General features: G+C 47.9%; 8 protein-coding genes across 8 annotated transcripts; 3 read left to right on the top strand and 5 right to left on the bottom strand.

Moving 5' to 3' along the window:
* Positions 1-1,310: 1,310 nt before the first annotated feature.
* On the top strand, positions 1,311-3,656 carry BO95DRAFT_431251 (uncharacterized protein; the record flags this gene model as incomplete). The annotated part of the gene is made up of 1 exon (XM_025584999.1): positions 1,311-3,656. The coding sequence occupies one exon, from the start codon at positions 1,311-1,313 to the stop codon at positions 3,654-3,656; it is 2,346 nt and encodes a 781-aa protein (XP_025442966.1).
* A 388-nt stretch (positions 3,657-4,044) lies between these two features.
* Positions 4,045-5,353, bottom strand: BO95DRAFT_107848 (Hsp20/alpha crystallin family protein). The gene is made up of 3 exons (XM_025580352.1): positions 5,267-5,353; positions 4,440-5,201; positions 4,045-4,369 (listed from the first exon to the last, which is right to left on the bottom strand). Exon 2 carries the CDS (start codon positions 5,086-5,088, stop codon positions 4,504-4,506), a length of 585 nt encoding a protein of 194 aa, XP_025442965.1. The 5' UTR covers positions 5,089-5,201; positions 5,267-5,353; the 3' UTR covers positions 4,045-4,369; positions 4,440-4,503.
* Positions 5,354-5,554: 201 nt separating this feature from the next.
* On the bottom strand, positions 5,555-5,916 carry BO95DRAFT_361420 (succinate dehydrogenase assembly factor 1; the record flags this gene model as incomplete). Its single annotated transcript, XM_025582521.1, has 3 exons — positions 5,555-5,678; positions 5,727-5,758; positions 5,836-5,916. 3 exons carry the CDS (start codon positions 5,914-5,916, stop codon positions 5,555-5,557), a joined length of 237 nt encoding a protein of 78 aa, XP_025442964.1.
* A 608-nt stretch (positions 5,917-6,524) lies between these two features.
* Positions 6,525-7,873, bottom strand: pre4 (proteasome core particle subunit beta 7; the record flags this gene model as incomplete). Its single annotated transcript, XM_025583538.1, has 3 exons — positions 6,525-7,579; positions 7,646-7,793; positions 7,844-7,873. 3 exons carry the CDS (start codon positions 7,871-7,873, stop codon positions 6,975-6,977), a joined length of 783 nt encoding a protein of 260 aa, XP_025442963.1. The 3' UTR covers positions 6,525-6,974.
* Positions 7,874-8,728: 855 nt separating this feature from the next.
* On the bottom strand, positions 8,729-9,646 carry BO95DRAFT_412189 (HCNGP domain-containing protein). The gene is made up of 3 exons (XM_025584235.1): positions 9,559-9,646; positions 9,453-9,504; positions 8,729-9,386 (listed from the first exon to the last, which is right to left on the bottom strand). Exons 1-3 carry the CDS (start codon positions 9,631-9,633, stop codon positions 8,851-8,853), a joined length of 663 nt encoding a protein of 220 aa, XP_025442962.1. The 5' UTR covers positions 9,634-9,646; the 3' UTR covers positions 8,729-8,850.
* A 356-nt stretch (positions 9,647-10,002) lies between these two features.
* prs3 (proteasome core particle subunit beta 6) lies at positions 10,003-11,248 on the top strand (the record flags this gene model as incomplete). The annotated part of the gene is made up of 2 exons (XM_025583537.1): positions 10,003-10,097; positions 10,150-11,248. 2 exons carry the CDS (start codon positions 10,003-10,005, stop codon positions 10,835-10,837), a joined length of 783 nt encoding a protein of 260 aa, XP_025442961.1. The 3' UTR covers positions 10,838-11,248.
* Positions 10,899-11,993, bottom strand: BO95DRAFT_442146 (pre-rRNA-processing protein PNO1). The gene is made up of 3 exons (XM_025586356.1): positions 11,873-11,993; positions 11,171-11,817; positions 10,899-11,120 (listed from the first exon to the last, which is right to left on the bottom strand). Exons 1-3 carry the CDS (start codon positions 11,937-11,939, stop codon positions 11,064-11,066), a joined length of 771 nt encoding a protein of 256 aa, XP_025442960.1. The 5' UTR covers positions 11,940-11,993; the 3' UTR covers positions 10,899-11,063.
* An 835-nt stretch (positions 11,994-12,828) lies between these two features.
* On the top strand, positions 12,829-14,584 carry BO95DRAFT_361386 (mitochondrial distribution and morphology protein; the record flags this gene model as incomplete). The annotated part of the gene is made up of 3 exons (XM_025582518.1): positions 12,829-13,135; positions 13,188-14,404; positions 14,453-14,584. The coding sequence occupies 3 exons, from the start codon at positions 12,829-12,831 to the stop codon at positions 14,582-14,584; spliced, it is 1,656 nt and encodes a 551-aa protein (XP_025442959.1).
* Positions 14,585-15,460: the final 876 nt, after the last annotated feature.

Genomic DNA, 15,460 nt, shown 5'->3' with positions numbered 1-15,460 from the left:
CCCTTCGGCCTTTCATGCAACTTTCCTCTTTACAGAACAACATTTACCACTTCCTTTGGGTGTTTGATTCCCAGCGCTCGTATGCTGATTTTTATAGTAGTCCAGGGCCAAGAGCCCTCGTAATAGAGAGAGGTTGACAATCATACCGGTAGACTCTTGTAAATTTATGGAGTTTAGTAGATAAACGCAATTGAGTGGCTAATTGAAGAATGAAGAATAGCGGTCGTGTCATCTAGTCTAGCTGGTTTGTGTTCCGACCGTCAGACCGTCTGCAAGCTGTCGATCCGTTCGTCTCCATACGCATCCGTCTTCTATCGTCATTACCAGAGTGTGTCTTGTTGTGTGCATCCCCCTCAACCATGGCAGAACCAGTGGAGCTCCACCTCTTTTATGTCTTTCATTTCCCTTGCTTATCTACCTCGGATTCTAATCCTTAATCTATTTGGCTGTCCGTTGGGCTGGATCTGATTTATCTCCTTCCTCCGTTTCTCTTACCCACTTCTTGCCCCCCCCTCCCTTCTTCTCCCCAGGTCAATTTGAATCTGTGTCAATTTACTTAGGGTTCCGGGGGCTCTAGTTAATAAATTTTTCAATCCTAATTTGCAAGTTCATCACCACTTGTTCACTTGTTGAAAATTTTCTGGGTCTTTTTTATTATTGGTTATTTAACCTTTCAATTCCAGAACTGTTTGGTGGCCCTGGCCGTCCACCTGGGATTCCGACAGGCCAAGAGCAACAGGGCAATCAACCATCCTTACCTATATCACACATCGCTCACGACAGACAACCAATTATTTAACCTCATTCTCAACTCGACAGTACCGATCACTTGGTGGTGGCGCTTTACATTCTATAACTAATACAGAAGAAAACGGGAGGCCGGGGCATAGCTCGAGCATATCACCGCGGTTGCGATTGCGGCGACATCTCGTACCTCTCTTGTCCGTATTGTCTATGTATGCCTGGGGCCATTTATCGACTCCATTGTTGAATCTAGCGTCGGCTGCCCACATTGTGAAACGACAAGCACACACGGCCCAGTTTCGGCCTTCACTATCTAATTGCCACGCCTTCGATAGCTCTTCTCGTGATTTCGCAGCTGAAGTGGAGGATTAAGTCTGGGTTCCCACGCGGGTGTTTTCGTGACAAGGAGCCTAGCGCTTCAAGCCTGGCTGGCGACGTCTGTGCTCATATCACTCTATTGCCGATTCTGCGCGCCCGCTCATGCCGTGCCTGTGCTTTTATCACTGATCTAGAAGGGTGCCTGAGCCTGTCGGCCGTCAAGTAACGAGCTTCCTACTTGTCTGGAAATGGGAAGCTTTTTGTCAGTGTCAGTCCACCACCAGAGTAAGGACAAGCGCTCCCGCCGCTCGAGACGCTTGTCAAAACCACCTCCGAAACAAGCAAGCGTGGAATCGGTCACCTCCGTATCTCATCAACATCAGTCTTCTGTTGGTAGTTCGTCTGCGTGCTTGCATCCCGCAGCTGCATGGCAAAATCCCTGGACAGGGGCATCCATACCCATCAACACGCATAATCCGGCTTCGAGCGGACGAAGATCACATTCTCTTCCTTCTGTGACTTCTCATCCCAGAACGCCGTGGCCTTCCGTCAATGCACCCCGAAAATGCCAGGCTATAGCCAGAGAGCCACAGGGCATGGATTTGCGCTCGCCCACTGTCGCTACTGTGGAGCCCTCTGCTGTGGATAGACGAGCATCTCTCCAGCCCTCCGGACAAGGTAGCGTTCGGTCCGCCGACTTTCGAGCCTCTCCGCAATCACCAATTGACCGGCACCCCAAACGATCCTATTCGACCACTTCGCCACCTCAAAGAACGCACAGTGCTATTAGCCGCAGTACTATCGAAGAAGCGAAGTCTTCCAACACGCACTTCATGGTCGACAGTCAAGGCTTCTCTCTGATCCGCCGACGGTCTCTATTGACGCGGCCTGGGGTTGCGACACGACGATCGACCAGAGACCCGGCTCGAAGACAGCCTCTAATGCTTGACCAGGGGAATGGCCATCTAACCAACAACTCAAATGTGTCATGTCAGGCGCACGAACAATTCGCAACTCACAATGAAGAGAGCACGACCAGACCTGGTATTCCATCGGGGCAATTACGCCCTCCTACACCGAATGAACTCGAGTACACACATCTAGGAGCACTGAAACTAGGCTCATTACGCGTCGTGAATGGCTCCACATCCCCATGCCCCAGTGACCGAACTAGGGTTAAATACCCCGAAGGTCCGTCACCGAGCCTGCACCCAGGATGTGCATCTGAAGAGGAGTCCATCAAGCTTGGGCGCCCAGACTTGCGACGCATTAAGACTCAGGTTTCTTCGAATAATAATGAGCAACCTGACTTGTTGCCTCATCGAACCGACATCAGTCCGAACAATATGACTGTTTTCGAACCCTGTTTACAGGTTGCTGGGGGTGAGTTGGCGACCGCCCAGGCCCATCTGCAGAGACTTGCCAGGCGTAGTTCAGCTACGTGCTCCTTACAGATCCCCAATAGTGCCGATTATGCAGAGAACGAGGATGTTCCGACAAGTCCATTTTCTATTGAGAAATCGCCCACTGTTCCAGACTTATTGAGACCGTGTATCTCAGTAACGAACGCTCAAGGCGGCTCTGCGCCCCCAAGTGATAGAAAAGATGCTTTGTCAAAGCAGGGTTACTCAAGGTTGAGTAAGCGCAGAGGGTCTCTCTATTCGCATCATATGGCTGATAGCGGACATTTCCATTTCTGTCTGAATAATCAAGCTTCAAGGTCGTCGCCTTCTCAAGTGCTTGTGGCGCCTGCTACTCCATCGTTCAGTCCTACGTCTAGTAATAGGGCGAGAAACGTTCAATCTTTACGATCTACAGATCTGCCAGCTACAGAAAAGCAGCTTCGAATACATCGACAATTGAGTCTCCAAGCTTCTAGCAGTCGCCGCGAACTTGAGGTTTCTGACCAGCCAGCTTTTGTGTCTTCTATGTGTCACGACTTACAACAACGACGTCATTATAGGCGTGCCAGGAGCACATCACTTGCAGTCTCGTGTGATCCTGATCGTTTAGTGTCATATCCACAATACTGTGGCCAGCTGCGGAGCTATGAAGGCGTCTCTTCTAACTTCGATAGTACTTACTCAGCGCAGCGATTGAAGACGAATATACCACGGTCATCTGATAATATACCTCAGCGGACTGGGCACAGGAACTTTTTTCTTGATCCTGGGATGAGCAATGACAACATTCGTGACTCTCTTCCACTCAATCGGAAGGGGACCATGTCTCATCCGAGCATTGACTCTTACTTCGCGTTGCGCCTGCCTGCTGGAATCGCGGGCAGCAATTTACATTACAATAGTGGGCCATGCCCATCCTTGTCTGAAGGCAGCTCGACATCAACTTCTCAAGTTGGCGCAACGAGTGATTGTGGGACTCTGAGTGGCGCCAGCAGCAGTAGCAGAAGCAGCACACTTAGCGATTCTTGGCTTTCCAAAGCGACCACTAGCACATATCATCTGCCAATTTCTCAAGAGACGTTGAAGCCATGTGGAGAGAGCATGAGGGCTATGATCCCGGACTTTCCGCGGGGTCGGACCCGAAGTCGAACCATTGAGCATCAGGGGCGCCGGCTGACGAGGCATTTATAACGTCCACGGCCTTTTAGGTTGTTGATTTCCACTCACCATTCCTTGATACTGCAGTCCCTGATCAACCCAATGTCATCCATGTTTCTTGAATGGACATTTCTCTTCGATCTCTATACCTCTTATTTTATAATTCCTGCTCCGCCTTCTCTTTGTTATGCTACCAAACATCACATTTTGTCTTGATTTTTGTGTTACCCGTCTTTGCTATGATACCATCATCCTTCAACTGAGTTGAGCTTTGCTTTGGCTATGCTAGCAACCCTATACCACGTGTCTTTCTTGCACACATGTACAGCTTATCTGTTTCAATGACTGTCAGATCTGGAAGACTGTCAAAATAGTCAGGGAACAGTTCTACATTCTTCTGATCGGCCATTCTTTTTTCTCATATCGTTTACACGTTTTCATTCTATGCATTCTTGTCAAATGTATAAGTTTACTTGATGGTCCTTGGTGCGGAAAATCAGGTTACCACTTTCCATACATCATCATGGCGCTCGTCCTCATCCTATGAGGACAATTACCTGATTGTGTGACTCAACGGCCCTTTGGGCTTTTTCTGCACTGATGTCCTACGCGTACGAGAGAAGGGAAAAAAAGATCAAATCATAAGTTGCAAGAAGCTTGATTATTGCTCATTGTACAAGTACCCTATAGCTTATAGAAAACAACAAAAACCCTCAAGCAGATCCGACATAAACATGCCCAAAGAAGTACAGAACCAGACTCCCTACTATGCAATCATGTCAAGGCTCACACATCCGCGCGAGGTGCCCGAAGGATTTCCGCGCATATCGACCCCTGGAAGACACCATGGTCCAGAATTGGAACGTCCAAGCTCGATGGTCTATTCGATGCGGATTTTCTTCACCTTCGGAGCAGGTTCTTTCGGTATTGAAAGTGACAAGATACCATTTCTGAGATTGGCTTTGACCAAATCTTGTTGCACCCTCGCTGGAAATGTAAAGACGCGGTGGAATTCGCCGGTCAACCGCTCAGATACCCAATATTTGCAGGTAGACTCGGTCTTTTTTGGCGTCAGTAGTTGTTGCTTCGATGAGTTCTTCAAGGATTGGGACGTCGTAGCGTCATCCGCTTCACTCTCATCCTCCACGGTTGGCTGGTGATAAGACTTGGCAACGGGGGTCTGATCTTGTCCTTCCTCGAATGTCTGCCCGTTATGCCTCCTGACATGACCTTTTATCACTAGTGTATTTGAGTCCAAGAACTCGACTTGAATATCGTTGGATTCAACGCCAGGTACTTCTGCAGATAGATGAAAAGCATCGTGTGTTTCGAAGACATCGGATTTTAGCGTTATGGGTTTCTTTGTCGGTGTTATCTTCGCGCGGCTAGAGCGATGACAGTCGTAGTCATCTAGAAGCCGGAATAGAGGAGAGATATCATTGGTAAAATGAGGAAAGTAAGCCATGGTGCATTTGAGTATGGGTGGTAGAGCCAATTCTTCGCAGAATTATTGACTATTTGACTTCAAAAAAAATGACGGATGAGTGAAGCTAGAAGACTTCACTGTTGTTGCGGATTCTGTAAAGATTGAATGGTTATCAGAAAGACTCCTTGCCATTGTGCTAGCTATATACTTCATCTACCATCGTGTTATCCAGCAGCTAAGTGCCAAACCGAGAACTGGCACGAGTATTCTGGCACTATCTAGAGTGTTGATAAAGCTCATATCCGTTCCTACTCGGTTCCTCTGGACGATTCCATAAGCTTCGGGAGGCGGCTGGCGGCAACTTGACTTTAGGTAGTTAATCAGCCTGGATGACGTAATTGAGTCACCCACTTGCTGGCCAACTGCCCTGTAAAGCGCCTTTGAGCTGACAAGTTGGTCAAGATAAGCGTTTCGCTTGCACCGAATTGAAGCATCACCGCATGGATTAGCGGATGTTGCGTATGCCCGGTGAAGAATACATCTCGACCTGTCGGTGCCCTTTGCGTAGCAGATATTCAATCGCATTGAAGTCTTTTTTGCTGATTTTCATGTGCTTCTGAAACTCGGTTCTATTGAATAATCAGTAGTGTATAGTGAGCGGTTTGATCTCAATGCACCTGGCGTATATTTTGAAATTCTGTCGGGTTTCCTAGTACCGAGAGGGCATCGACCATATCAGACACTTCTTCCATTACCGTTGTTGCTTCAAAGTCTATTTTGACTTACAACAGGCTTCTTTCGGATTTCTCTCAAACATTTCCGATAAAGAGATAGAACCTCCCGCTGAAGACCTGACAATCGTGCCATTGAGTCTGTGCAGCGATCTTCTGCGCAGAATTGTGTGAGTGGGAAAGTCACACAGTGCGGAGCAATGTTAAAGGTGAAGGATCTATCTTGGTAATGCAGACACGGATCCATGATCAGGAAGCTGGGGTTAGCTTACCTTATCGTATTCTGACTGTCCTCCGCCCTTTTCTCAACCGAGAACGCTTAGTTACCCTCCGCAACCTTCCCCGCACTATGATTTGCATATATATTCTCATATACACGGATACCTATACATGCGGATAGGGAAGCAATCTCCATACTTGCTAGACTTCTGTGTTTACCTAATAAACAATCTTATGCCGATGGCTACATTCTCTGTAAGTCCTAGAGTACTTAGTCTCGTATCATACTGAGTACCAGGCAAGATCTTGGTAGAGTCCGAGCGCTACTATCCTTAGCTAAACAGCCCCTTCATTTCTTCCTTAAAGATTTGAGGGAGCACGTGATAAGGCAATGATCTCATGCCGCCGGCTTTAACGATGTTGCAAAGGCCACATAAGAACGTGTCACTCAGGGTGACATACCAGCAGGCTTATGTTACGAACCAGATTGCTGAAGTGGGAGTGCTTCTAGGCGCTGGAGGGAATCGGTACTGCTCGCTGCCTGGGCCTTAACTATGAGAAACACGCGAGTTGATTGGATTCGCCATTACTCAAATTTCCAGTCCTCATCTATAAATTTGTTACATCTTTCGCCATTCCGGGTGACAATATTCCATTCCAGCCTCCTCTAAGACTACATGCCACACATAGGGCCTCAGGTGTTGGCATGAGAGCATTAAGGCCAAAGGATGGCGATTTGATGAAGGTCTCTCTCGCACCTGAGGTCAGCACCTGCTGGACCAAGGTAAAAGTAGTGTCATAAAGGCCGCCCACAATGCCTGAGGCGTTTAACGGCATGTTATAGAGAATCGCAACGAGGCACTTTCTTCTCACATTACTTGATCTATCTCAGGCTCCTAAGGTCCTGTTACACAGGTGAGAGCAAATGCAGTAAGCTCTGGAAGTGAGTTCATGCATCATAAATCAACAAGTGAGCTAATTGACCTGAGCACCGTAACCTTTGATGGTTTCAGCGAATGCCCAGCTCTGAGCCTCGACCTTCTGATCCTCCTGAAACTCAATCCCCTGAGGTGTGATGACTGCTATGGTGTACTTGTCAAGGCTTCGTGCGTCGCGGTACCAGAGAACCTTAAGGCACTCACGGAGCGCCGCGACTGCCTCATCCTTAGTGATCTCCTCGATAGGTCTCTCCTCAGGAAATAGCCGGCGAAGGATTGGGAGAGCCAGGTGGGCGCCAAAGCCAGTTGCCAGATGTGGTGCGGAGAATGTGGTTCCCAACAGATCTGCAGAGCTGAGGAACGGCTTCTTGTCATCATCGAAGCCGGCAACTAAAATGTGATTCCAAAGGGGATTGAACTCAGATCGCCGCTTGTAAAGGACCTTAGACAAGTAGGTGTGGAGGTTTTTGGCGTTGAGTGTGTTGCCGTGGGCCGAATAGTTTTCTCTGATGTCAATGGAATCCAATAGACGATCAAGGTACTGCATGTCGGAAATATCCCCACTAAAGCCAACGACAGCAGTGTCACCAAATTTGCGGAGTCGTTTGACGTCGGTAAATCGAGCGAGAGATCCGTATGAAGCTATATTCAAAGAAGAATATGTTAGGCAAGCAACTCTATCACTTTCAGCGGTGTTTGAAACTATACCTAGGTTATCACTAGCGAGAACACATCCTCCGTTGAATTTGATTCCCAGTATTGAAGACCCAGTGACTGCTGGTGACTGGGTGTGGGTTTTGGGGCCGGTAGTCTGCAGGTATGAAGGGTTGTAAGGGCCATACACGTCGTCCCGGGGCTGGATATGGTTAGCTTGATAGAGGCAGCGGAAACTGAAAGTGCTCTTACCCTGCCCCAAGCTTCGGGGAAATGATTCATGATGAGTACAATGAGTTATAGAAGAATAAAGGATTGAAGGTGAAAGTAGTCGGATGAAAATTGATGCTGCTGGTGAAGGGTGTTGGAGGTAGAATTGAGGCAGTTGAACAGAGGATAAGATAGGCCAGTGTAGGTTTGGCCGCGTCGTTGCGTTGCTACCTTGGCGTAATCCCAATCTACTACCACACCGCCTTCTTGATCCGGATTACGGCAGGCTGTACCTATGAAGTACTCCGTACAGTACCTAGCTACGTAATCCAGGGTCAACAGCATACGGGTATTATAGGTTGTACTACTGATGAGCGCCGGCACCTGGCTCATGGTCTTGCTAATTTATACTGGGCTCCAGGTTTTAGCCTAGCTACTTTATGATGCTTGGGCGGACCTCGCTGTCTTGTTCATTTTGTAAGGCGCTTCATCCTATGCCCAAAGTATCTCGGACTGGATCGATCTCAGCCGCTTGCTGTACAGTATCTACCGGTTGTCGCTCCTGCGCAGCCTCGCCCACGCCGGAGACCGCGGCTTTATCTTGGAGCAGATGGATGTGATGCAGCCCGCGCGCGAATTTGTTTTACATGCCCTGCTCTACCAGCCACTGTAAGTGCCAGCATGATTTCTGCAGAAACCGTATGAAATGCCGCAGAAGATATCCCAATGAAGTATCATAGCCTACCTGAGGGATCGTTATATTGATTGACCTCATGGTTGAATCCTTCTCAGTACTTAGTATCGCCATCTAGCAGTGAATCATATGGCACTGATTTGCGACCCTCGGGTAGGCCATCGTTCGAAATCTCGATCCTGTCTCTTTGAAAACTCAAATGCACAGATACCTACGGGGTCAAATTTTGGCATGGCCACTAGAATACCCGTGTAATCCCATCTTTCCATTGTTTTCTATGCCAAATGCTGCAACTTTACAGCTTTATGCACATTGCGAGTCTTCATCCTTAGGACTTTTGAAAAAGTGGATGTTCTTATGGTAAGGAATATGTGGCAGCCACAAAGGGAATCTCCTCTCGTCGTCGTACTGACCTCCTCTCGTCCATCGTGCCCTGGATGTCTCGTTGTGCCTGTCTGATTACTTCCGTGAACCCCCAACTTGGTAAGCCTGGCGCATTCCATATTGCTAATGGAAGTGAAGCCTGATATTGTTCCTGATTATCAATTCCTGCATGGTTCATCATCGCTTTCAACAAACTGGGATTTCTCAAGGACGCAGAACCCGAAAGCTTTTCGTTAAAGTGGACACCCTGTTTCTTCAAAGACAAGAAATGGGCAAACTTTGCATCTGCGGAGCGGTCAGGCGAGCTTGGAGGTGATGGAGGGATGTCTAAATTCGGGACAGGGGGAAGTGTTAAATCATGAATTATAGTACGAGATGCCGACAGTGTCATATAGTGATTCGGTGCGAATTTTTGTGCATCGTAAGGGCTCTCATGCGATGGACCGAAGATAGGTCTGTCAGAATCTGGCATGGAAACACGCTCTAATATTGTTTCTTTCTCAGGTACTGCTTCAAGCATATTTTATTAGACCATAAAGAGTCCTAGAATGACGGAGAAGTTCGCATAATCACCTGGATTTTGAGTTGCCTGTGGGGTCCGAGCAAGACATTCCTTTTTTCCTTGCTAGCCAGGTACATCAGTGAATATTCGCATACGGAAGATGCTTTTTCTTTTTACCTTAGTCTTGGTGGAAATTGGATTGGGGTCAGCTTCATCTTCACTGCTGCTCCCATAGGCCGCAAGCCCCAACATCTCTTCGCATGTAACACTCTTTTAAGGGCCTGTAGCTCTGAGCTACTAGAGCAATCATGTAAAAACACAATTAAACATACAGGCTGGTAGAGATGGACTGCCTGTGTAGGGCGTTATCATGAGATTAGATAATGACGGAGGGTGAACGGACGATACAATTCTTAGATAAGCACAAGGCAGCTCAATCGCGTCAGCAGCCCAAGCTCAGCTATTCCTTCATCATCCAACCTTCTTTCCGAATCGACCGCTTGCCGTGACGGTAATTGAAAGTGCTACAAGAATACATATAATCTTTCTAATTTGCATAGCATTACCTTCAACTCCCCTTTATCTTCCGTCCTCTCAACAACTTTTTGTTCCTTACGAGCAATGGCGACTTTGCTCAGTCAACCTCACGGTGAAGCCATCGGATATTCCTTCACTCAGTCAACAGGTGTTCCGACCAAAGAGCATTCATTCTACCCGTAAGGCCCTCTTCTATAGACTTACGATCACCGAAAATTAACACAGAGCTAGGTACACTGACAACGGCGGTTCGACCTTGGGCATCACTGGCTCCGACTTCGCTATCCTTGCTGGTGACACTCGCTCCGTTGCAGGCTACAACATCAACTCTCGATACGTTCCGAAAGTTTTCAAAATTGGAGGTGATGATGAAACTGGCGAGGGTGCTCACATTCTTCTGTCGGTCGTGGGCTTCGCCGCGGATGGCCAAGCACTCAAAGAAAGACTAGACGCTGTGGTAAAGATGTACAAGTATCAGCATGGGAAGTCAATGTCTGTCGGAGCTTGTGCTCAGCGCCTCTCGACGATACTTTATCAGAAACGGTTCTTTCCCTACTACGTGCATGCTATTCTAGCAGGCTTGGATGAGGATGGCAGAGGTGCATTGTACAGCTACGATCCAGTAGGGTCGTACGAGAGAGAACAATGCAGAGCAGCTGGGTCTGCAGCGAGCTTGATCATGCCATTCTTGGACAACCAGGTCAATTTCAAAAATCAATACATCCCTGGCAGTGGCGAAGGCCATGCTCTGGAGCCCAAGAAAGCAGACCCACTGTCAAGAGATACAGTTGAGCAGCTCGTACGGGATGCATTCACAAGTGCCGTTGAGAGGCACATTGAAGTTGGTGATGGTCTACAGATGATGGTCATCACTAGCGGAGGTATAGAGGAGATCTACTATCCTCTGAAGAAGGACTAAATAGAAGCGTGTCTTCTGGTTCCAATATGACTTACGAAGGATAGCAAAAGTGGACGGCATCCTGAGTATTGGAATTATTACTGAATAAAGGCTATTTTCAAGTTAAGGCTGTGTCATCGTCTCATTGAATTTATTGAATCAGATATCACCTTTTCCACAACGCCAAAACCATGTCATAGGACAGAACAAGATGGAATAAAAACAAAGGAGAGTCATGTATAGGTGATCAGAAGCGCTCCTTCATACGTGAAGCCACTTTACGAAGGTTGCCATACACTTTTCCCTGTTTACAAGTAAGCAGGTGCTGTGTGCTGAAAGGATGTGAGTACTTACTGGTGGGCTACCCATGATCAGGTTGACAATGGCCTGCTGAGCAGCTTCGACGTTCTTGATGCCGCCTAGCAAGTGGATTTTTTGGTCTGCAATGACGATTCTTGTACGGGTGGCATTCTCTATTGCAAATTTGGTTCGGCCATCTTTGCCAGCGCAGCGTCCAATTGCACGGCTGAGGTGCTCTCCATTGAGAGTTTTGATATCGCGGATCTCAAAAGAGCGGATGTATAAATCGTCTAATCTCAACAGTGCAATAGCATCATCGACATCAAACCCTAGCGTGAAGGCCTTGACGAAATCTTCACCTTTTTGCAGGGCCTCTGTATCAGTCGTAAATCGAGATGTACGAAGTTCGACTGCTCGATTCTTAATGTTCATCCTCACTTGCAATTTGAGATGTTCAACAAGCGGAGTGTAGACTCGTGGCCAGCTAGCTTTCAGTGGAGTCATTCTATGCGGTGGAACGGGGACTTTTCGGGTTTCGACTCGGTGCACGCGGTGGACGTCTTTCGCCGGGGTAAAAACAGGCCGGCCCTCTTCATCAATATGTACATCAGCGTCGTGGGCTGGATCAGATGCAAAGTTAAACGCCGGTGCGGCCCCATCAGCTGAGGGCTGGGCATCGATCAAGATCTCCTCATCTAGGTCTGGAAAAGCTGTTAGCATTGTAAAGCGACATTGGTCGGCAAGATAATGACTGACCTGCCGCAGGTGCGACTGACGCCGCTGAGGCAGCGGCAGGTTGCCTGATAGCTGTGGGTGCAGGCATTGTGATTTGGTTTAACCCGGTGAAGTGAGAGCGAGTCGAATAAACCAAATTAGTGATGTGTGATGTGACTGAAGAAAATTCGGGGAAACAGGAACTCAGAGCCATACGAGTCTTGGCAGTATCGATCAGTATGACTTAATGCACATCTATTCATATTACAAAATCTCGCCTATCGGACTGCTGGAAAATGGCATAACATAAGCAGAATATGCAAATGCACGTGACCCGCAATACTCTTGTATTTCCTCAATGTTACTAGTGTCTCCGGAGACAGTATCAAAGACCCAATGGGCAAATTCCTGCCTTTGCGAACTGGTGCATATTCATTCCGCCTCGGATTTATCAATTCACTTACTGATTGCTGGCTTGCGCCTCTAGCAAAACATTCATTTTCCATTATGTGAGGAAGTAGATAATGTCTGGCTATTTCACACGCAGGCTGTACGCCATCCTAAACCCGCTTCTCGGGCATGGATCGCAAGCCAGTCGCACACCGCTGAATCCAGGCAGTCTCTCTTCGAGGCTTTTCTCTCAATGCCCGTCCGCAAAGAAACCATATCACCCCTACCAGATCTCCAACAGGGCTACGAGACGCTTTGCTTGGGGGGGTTGTCTTGTGCTCGGAGTTTCGCCAAGCTCAACTGCAGTGGAGACTCGTACAACATGTACTAAATCTCCAAAGAGATTCTCACATCACCTTGACCGCAAATCATTTTTGATATCCTTTCAGAATGCGTCAAAGTGCAGACTACATACACACAATGATGAGAGCCATCAGACGAAGCCCCGGAAAGATGACTGTGAACCTAGTCGTGCTACTCGCATAAATCAACCTATGCCCAGAGGCGAAAGAGGCGACAAACATGAGGTCACGCAAGGCCGCGACTACATGCAACCTTCGAATGATCCACACCAAAAGCTATATGCTAATCGCCATTTAATCAACCGCTTGCCGCACATGCCTCATTTGCATCGACCCTCAAAGGAAGAATTGCTGGCTGCGGCAAATGGCTTTTGGTCCAGACTTAAGGTGCGGTTTAAGTGGTTTTCAATACGAAGCGTTCGGCCTTTCAACTTGGATGAGATCACAGCTCTTTTCTCTTGGGTGCTTCTAGGGCATGTAGTCTGGGTTGTATTGGGCACAACAACTTTTTTTTCGTTGCTTATTATCGCAATCAACACGGTTTTTGCTCAAGGTCTGTCACTCAGTACCTTTGCCGTTATCTTTTCATCACTAAATATGCACAGAAACATTAGCAGGGTGGATAGGTAACTATCTAACCAAGTCATCTGGGGTGAAGGTTGTGTTTGAATCTGCTATTGTTCCTAAATGGAGAGATGGCGTGATCACGTTCAAGAACGTTTTCGTCTCAAGGCGACCAGGCCAGGGGACAGGAAATGTCACCAAAGGATCGTCGAAGACCGCTGCGGCCGTAGCCGCAGCTGCAGCTCTCGGAGGAGAACCCAGTCATGAGCTTCCCGATCAGCGAACTCCGTCGGACGAGGAAGATACGAATTATACGCAATTCGACGTGTCAATCGAAACCGTCAATGTTACCCTATCGTTCACCAAATGGATAAACGGCAAGGGGCTGCTTCGCGATGTTGAGGTAAGAGGCATCAGAGGAGTCATTGACCGCCGTTATGTTCATTGGTCGGATGATGACCTGGACCCCAAATCGTACCGGCATGAACACCACCCCGGGGACTTTGAGATTGACTCATTCAGAATGAGCGACGTGTTGGTGACAGTCTATCAGCCGGACGGTTTCAGGCCCTTCCCTGTTAGTATCTTCTCTTGCGACTTGCCTCAACTGAGAAAGCAGTGGCTCCTATATGACTTTATGTCGGCCAACATGATGTCTGGATCATTTGACAATTCACTCTTTACAATCCATCCTCGTCAAACACACGGCTTTGCCGGTGCACAGCTTGACAGTGTCACTGAGGACGGCAAATCAAGCTCGTGGAAAAAGCATAGCAGGATACGTGTGGACGGGCTCAACATTGACCATTTAAACCGTGGTGTCCAGGGACCTTTCTCCTGGATACACGAGGGTACAGTCGATATCGTTGCCGATATCATGTTTCCGGCCGAAAACGACGAAAGCCTTGCTAAGGTTATGGCCGACTTCTATGATCGGCTAGAGGCCACCGTCACTTCGAACAATCACCACGACCCGGCATTGTCCAAGTCCTTACCTAGCGATATCGCCTCTGAGCATGATAAGCGTTTCCTGGTTACTGATCTACGTCTCCACTTGAACAATGTTAGGGCAGTGGTCCCCCTGTTCACACGGGATTTGTCGTACATCAACAATGCACTAATCCGCCCCATTGTTGCATACATCAATTCAAGGCGAACGTTCATTCCTGTAAATTGTCGCCTTGTCAAGCGGGTCGGTGATTTCGATGGCAGTTGGACGACGTTTGATAGCGGCTTGATGGACGACCTTTCGGCGGCAGTAAGTTCACATCACAGCGGATCAAAATACTATGCTAATATCAATCAGGTCTACGATGCTTTTGCTCGAGATGTTGTGGATGAACAAGCTCGGAAGCGTCGTTTCAAGAAAGTAGGCTTCTGGTCACTTCAGCTAGCCGCCCAGGCCATCTTCATGGGCATGGCAGGAAATATAGCCTGAGACTGTATTTTGCAAGGGTTAGTTGGCGTTATCATTGGTGCAGTGGGATACTGCTACAAAGGCGTTCAATCTAGATCAAAGGTTTCATACATGGGGCGTTCTTTCAACGTTGCAATTTCTGTTCGAACCTCTTGGAAGGGGTCATTACCAACACAGATCTCAAACTAAAAACTCACTCAATCTCTCGAGAATAGAAATCTCTCTCCCTCTCCCCCTCTCTTTCTCTCCTCTGCAACCACCATACTCTATGGTTTTGTACAAGTACACAAAGCGCCCAGTAAGTCATCAACCGAGTGCTCCTTTATGACCTACAGGATAGATTCGAAAGCGGAGGATAAGCTCCGTGTACGAACATAAGGTATTCAAAAGACAAGACTAGTTTGCTAGTTCTACGATAAGAGCAGCCAAGGCCCAAGTAGACGGGCACCCGGGCCTAGGTACCTGTGGATTGACCCAGCGGGAGGTCTAGCCCGGGTCCAATCATGCTTATAGCGCCCATTGGACACGATTATTTTCCTTTCTCAACATCCACAGGTCCTGACTAAATAGGTACATACTGTACTTGGCCCGAAGACTATGTACGTAGTACTATGTGGGTACTTATGGTTAGTCGAGTCTGAACCGTTATATGATGAAGGGCAATTTCGACTAGCAACGTAACCTTGAAAACCTAAGTTGACTGCCTTCGTGCTTATTCAGGTCCCTCCCCCTATTTCCTCTCCTGGTCTTTCCTTCCCCACCCAAGAACCAATGCCGGCGGCAAGGCTGTGACAACAGTCACAACACCCACTAATTGCAGTCCGTTCCATCCCCTTTCCCCTACTTTCAATCATCATCAAAAGACCGAAATTGTCTCCGCGACTATCTAGAACCAAA

This window comes from Aspergillus brunneoviolaceus, assembly GCF_003184695.1.
Source record: "Aspergillus brunneoviolaceus CBS 621.78 unplaced genomic scaffold BO95scaffold_28, whole genome shotgun sequence".
Taxonomy (NCBI): Eukaryota; Fungi; Ascomycota; class Eurotiomycetes; order Eurotiales; family Aspergillaceae; genus Aspergillus; species Aspergillus brunneoviolaceus.
This window is presented reverse-complemented; position numbering and strand designations above follow the sequence as displayed.

Coding starts and splice junctions, on each gene's coding strand:
- BO95DRAFT_412189 (XM_025584235.1), bottom strand. CDS start 9,633: ATGTTGGGGCTTGCGGCCTATGGGAGCAGCAGTGAAGATGAAGCTGAC. Junction 9,505..9,558: donor CAATTTCCACCAAGACTAAG/GTAAAAAGAAAA, acceptor GTACCTGGCTAG/CAAGGAAAAAAGGAATGTCT. Junction 9,387..9,452: donor ACAGGCAACTCAAAATCCAG/GTGATTATGCGA, acceptor TGCTTGAAGCAG/TACCTGAGAAAGAAACAATA.
- BO95DRAFT_442146 (XM_025586356.1), bottom strand. CDS start 11,939: ATGCCTGCACCCACAGCTATCAGGCAACCTGCCGCTGCCTCAGCGGCG. Junction 11,818..11,872: donor GTCAGTCGCACCTGCGGCAG/GTCAGTCATTAT, acceptor CAGCTTTTCCAG/ACCTAGATGAGGAGATCTTG. Junction 11,121..11,170: donor TGATCATGGGTAGCCCACCA/GTAAGTACTCAC, acceptor ACTTGTAAACAG/GGAAAAGTGTATGGCAACCT.
- BO95DRAFT_107848 (XM_025580352.1), bottom strand. CDS start 5,088: ATGGCTTACTTTCCTCATTTTACCAATGATATCTCTCCTCTATTCCGG.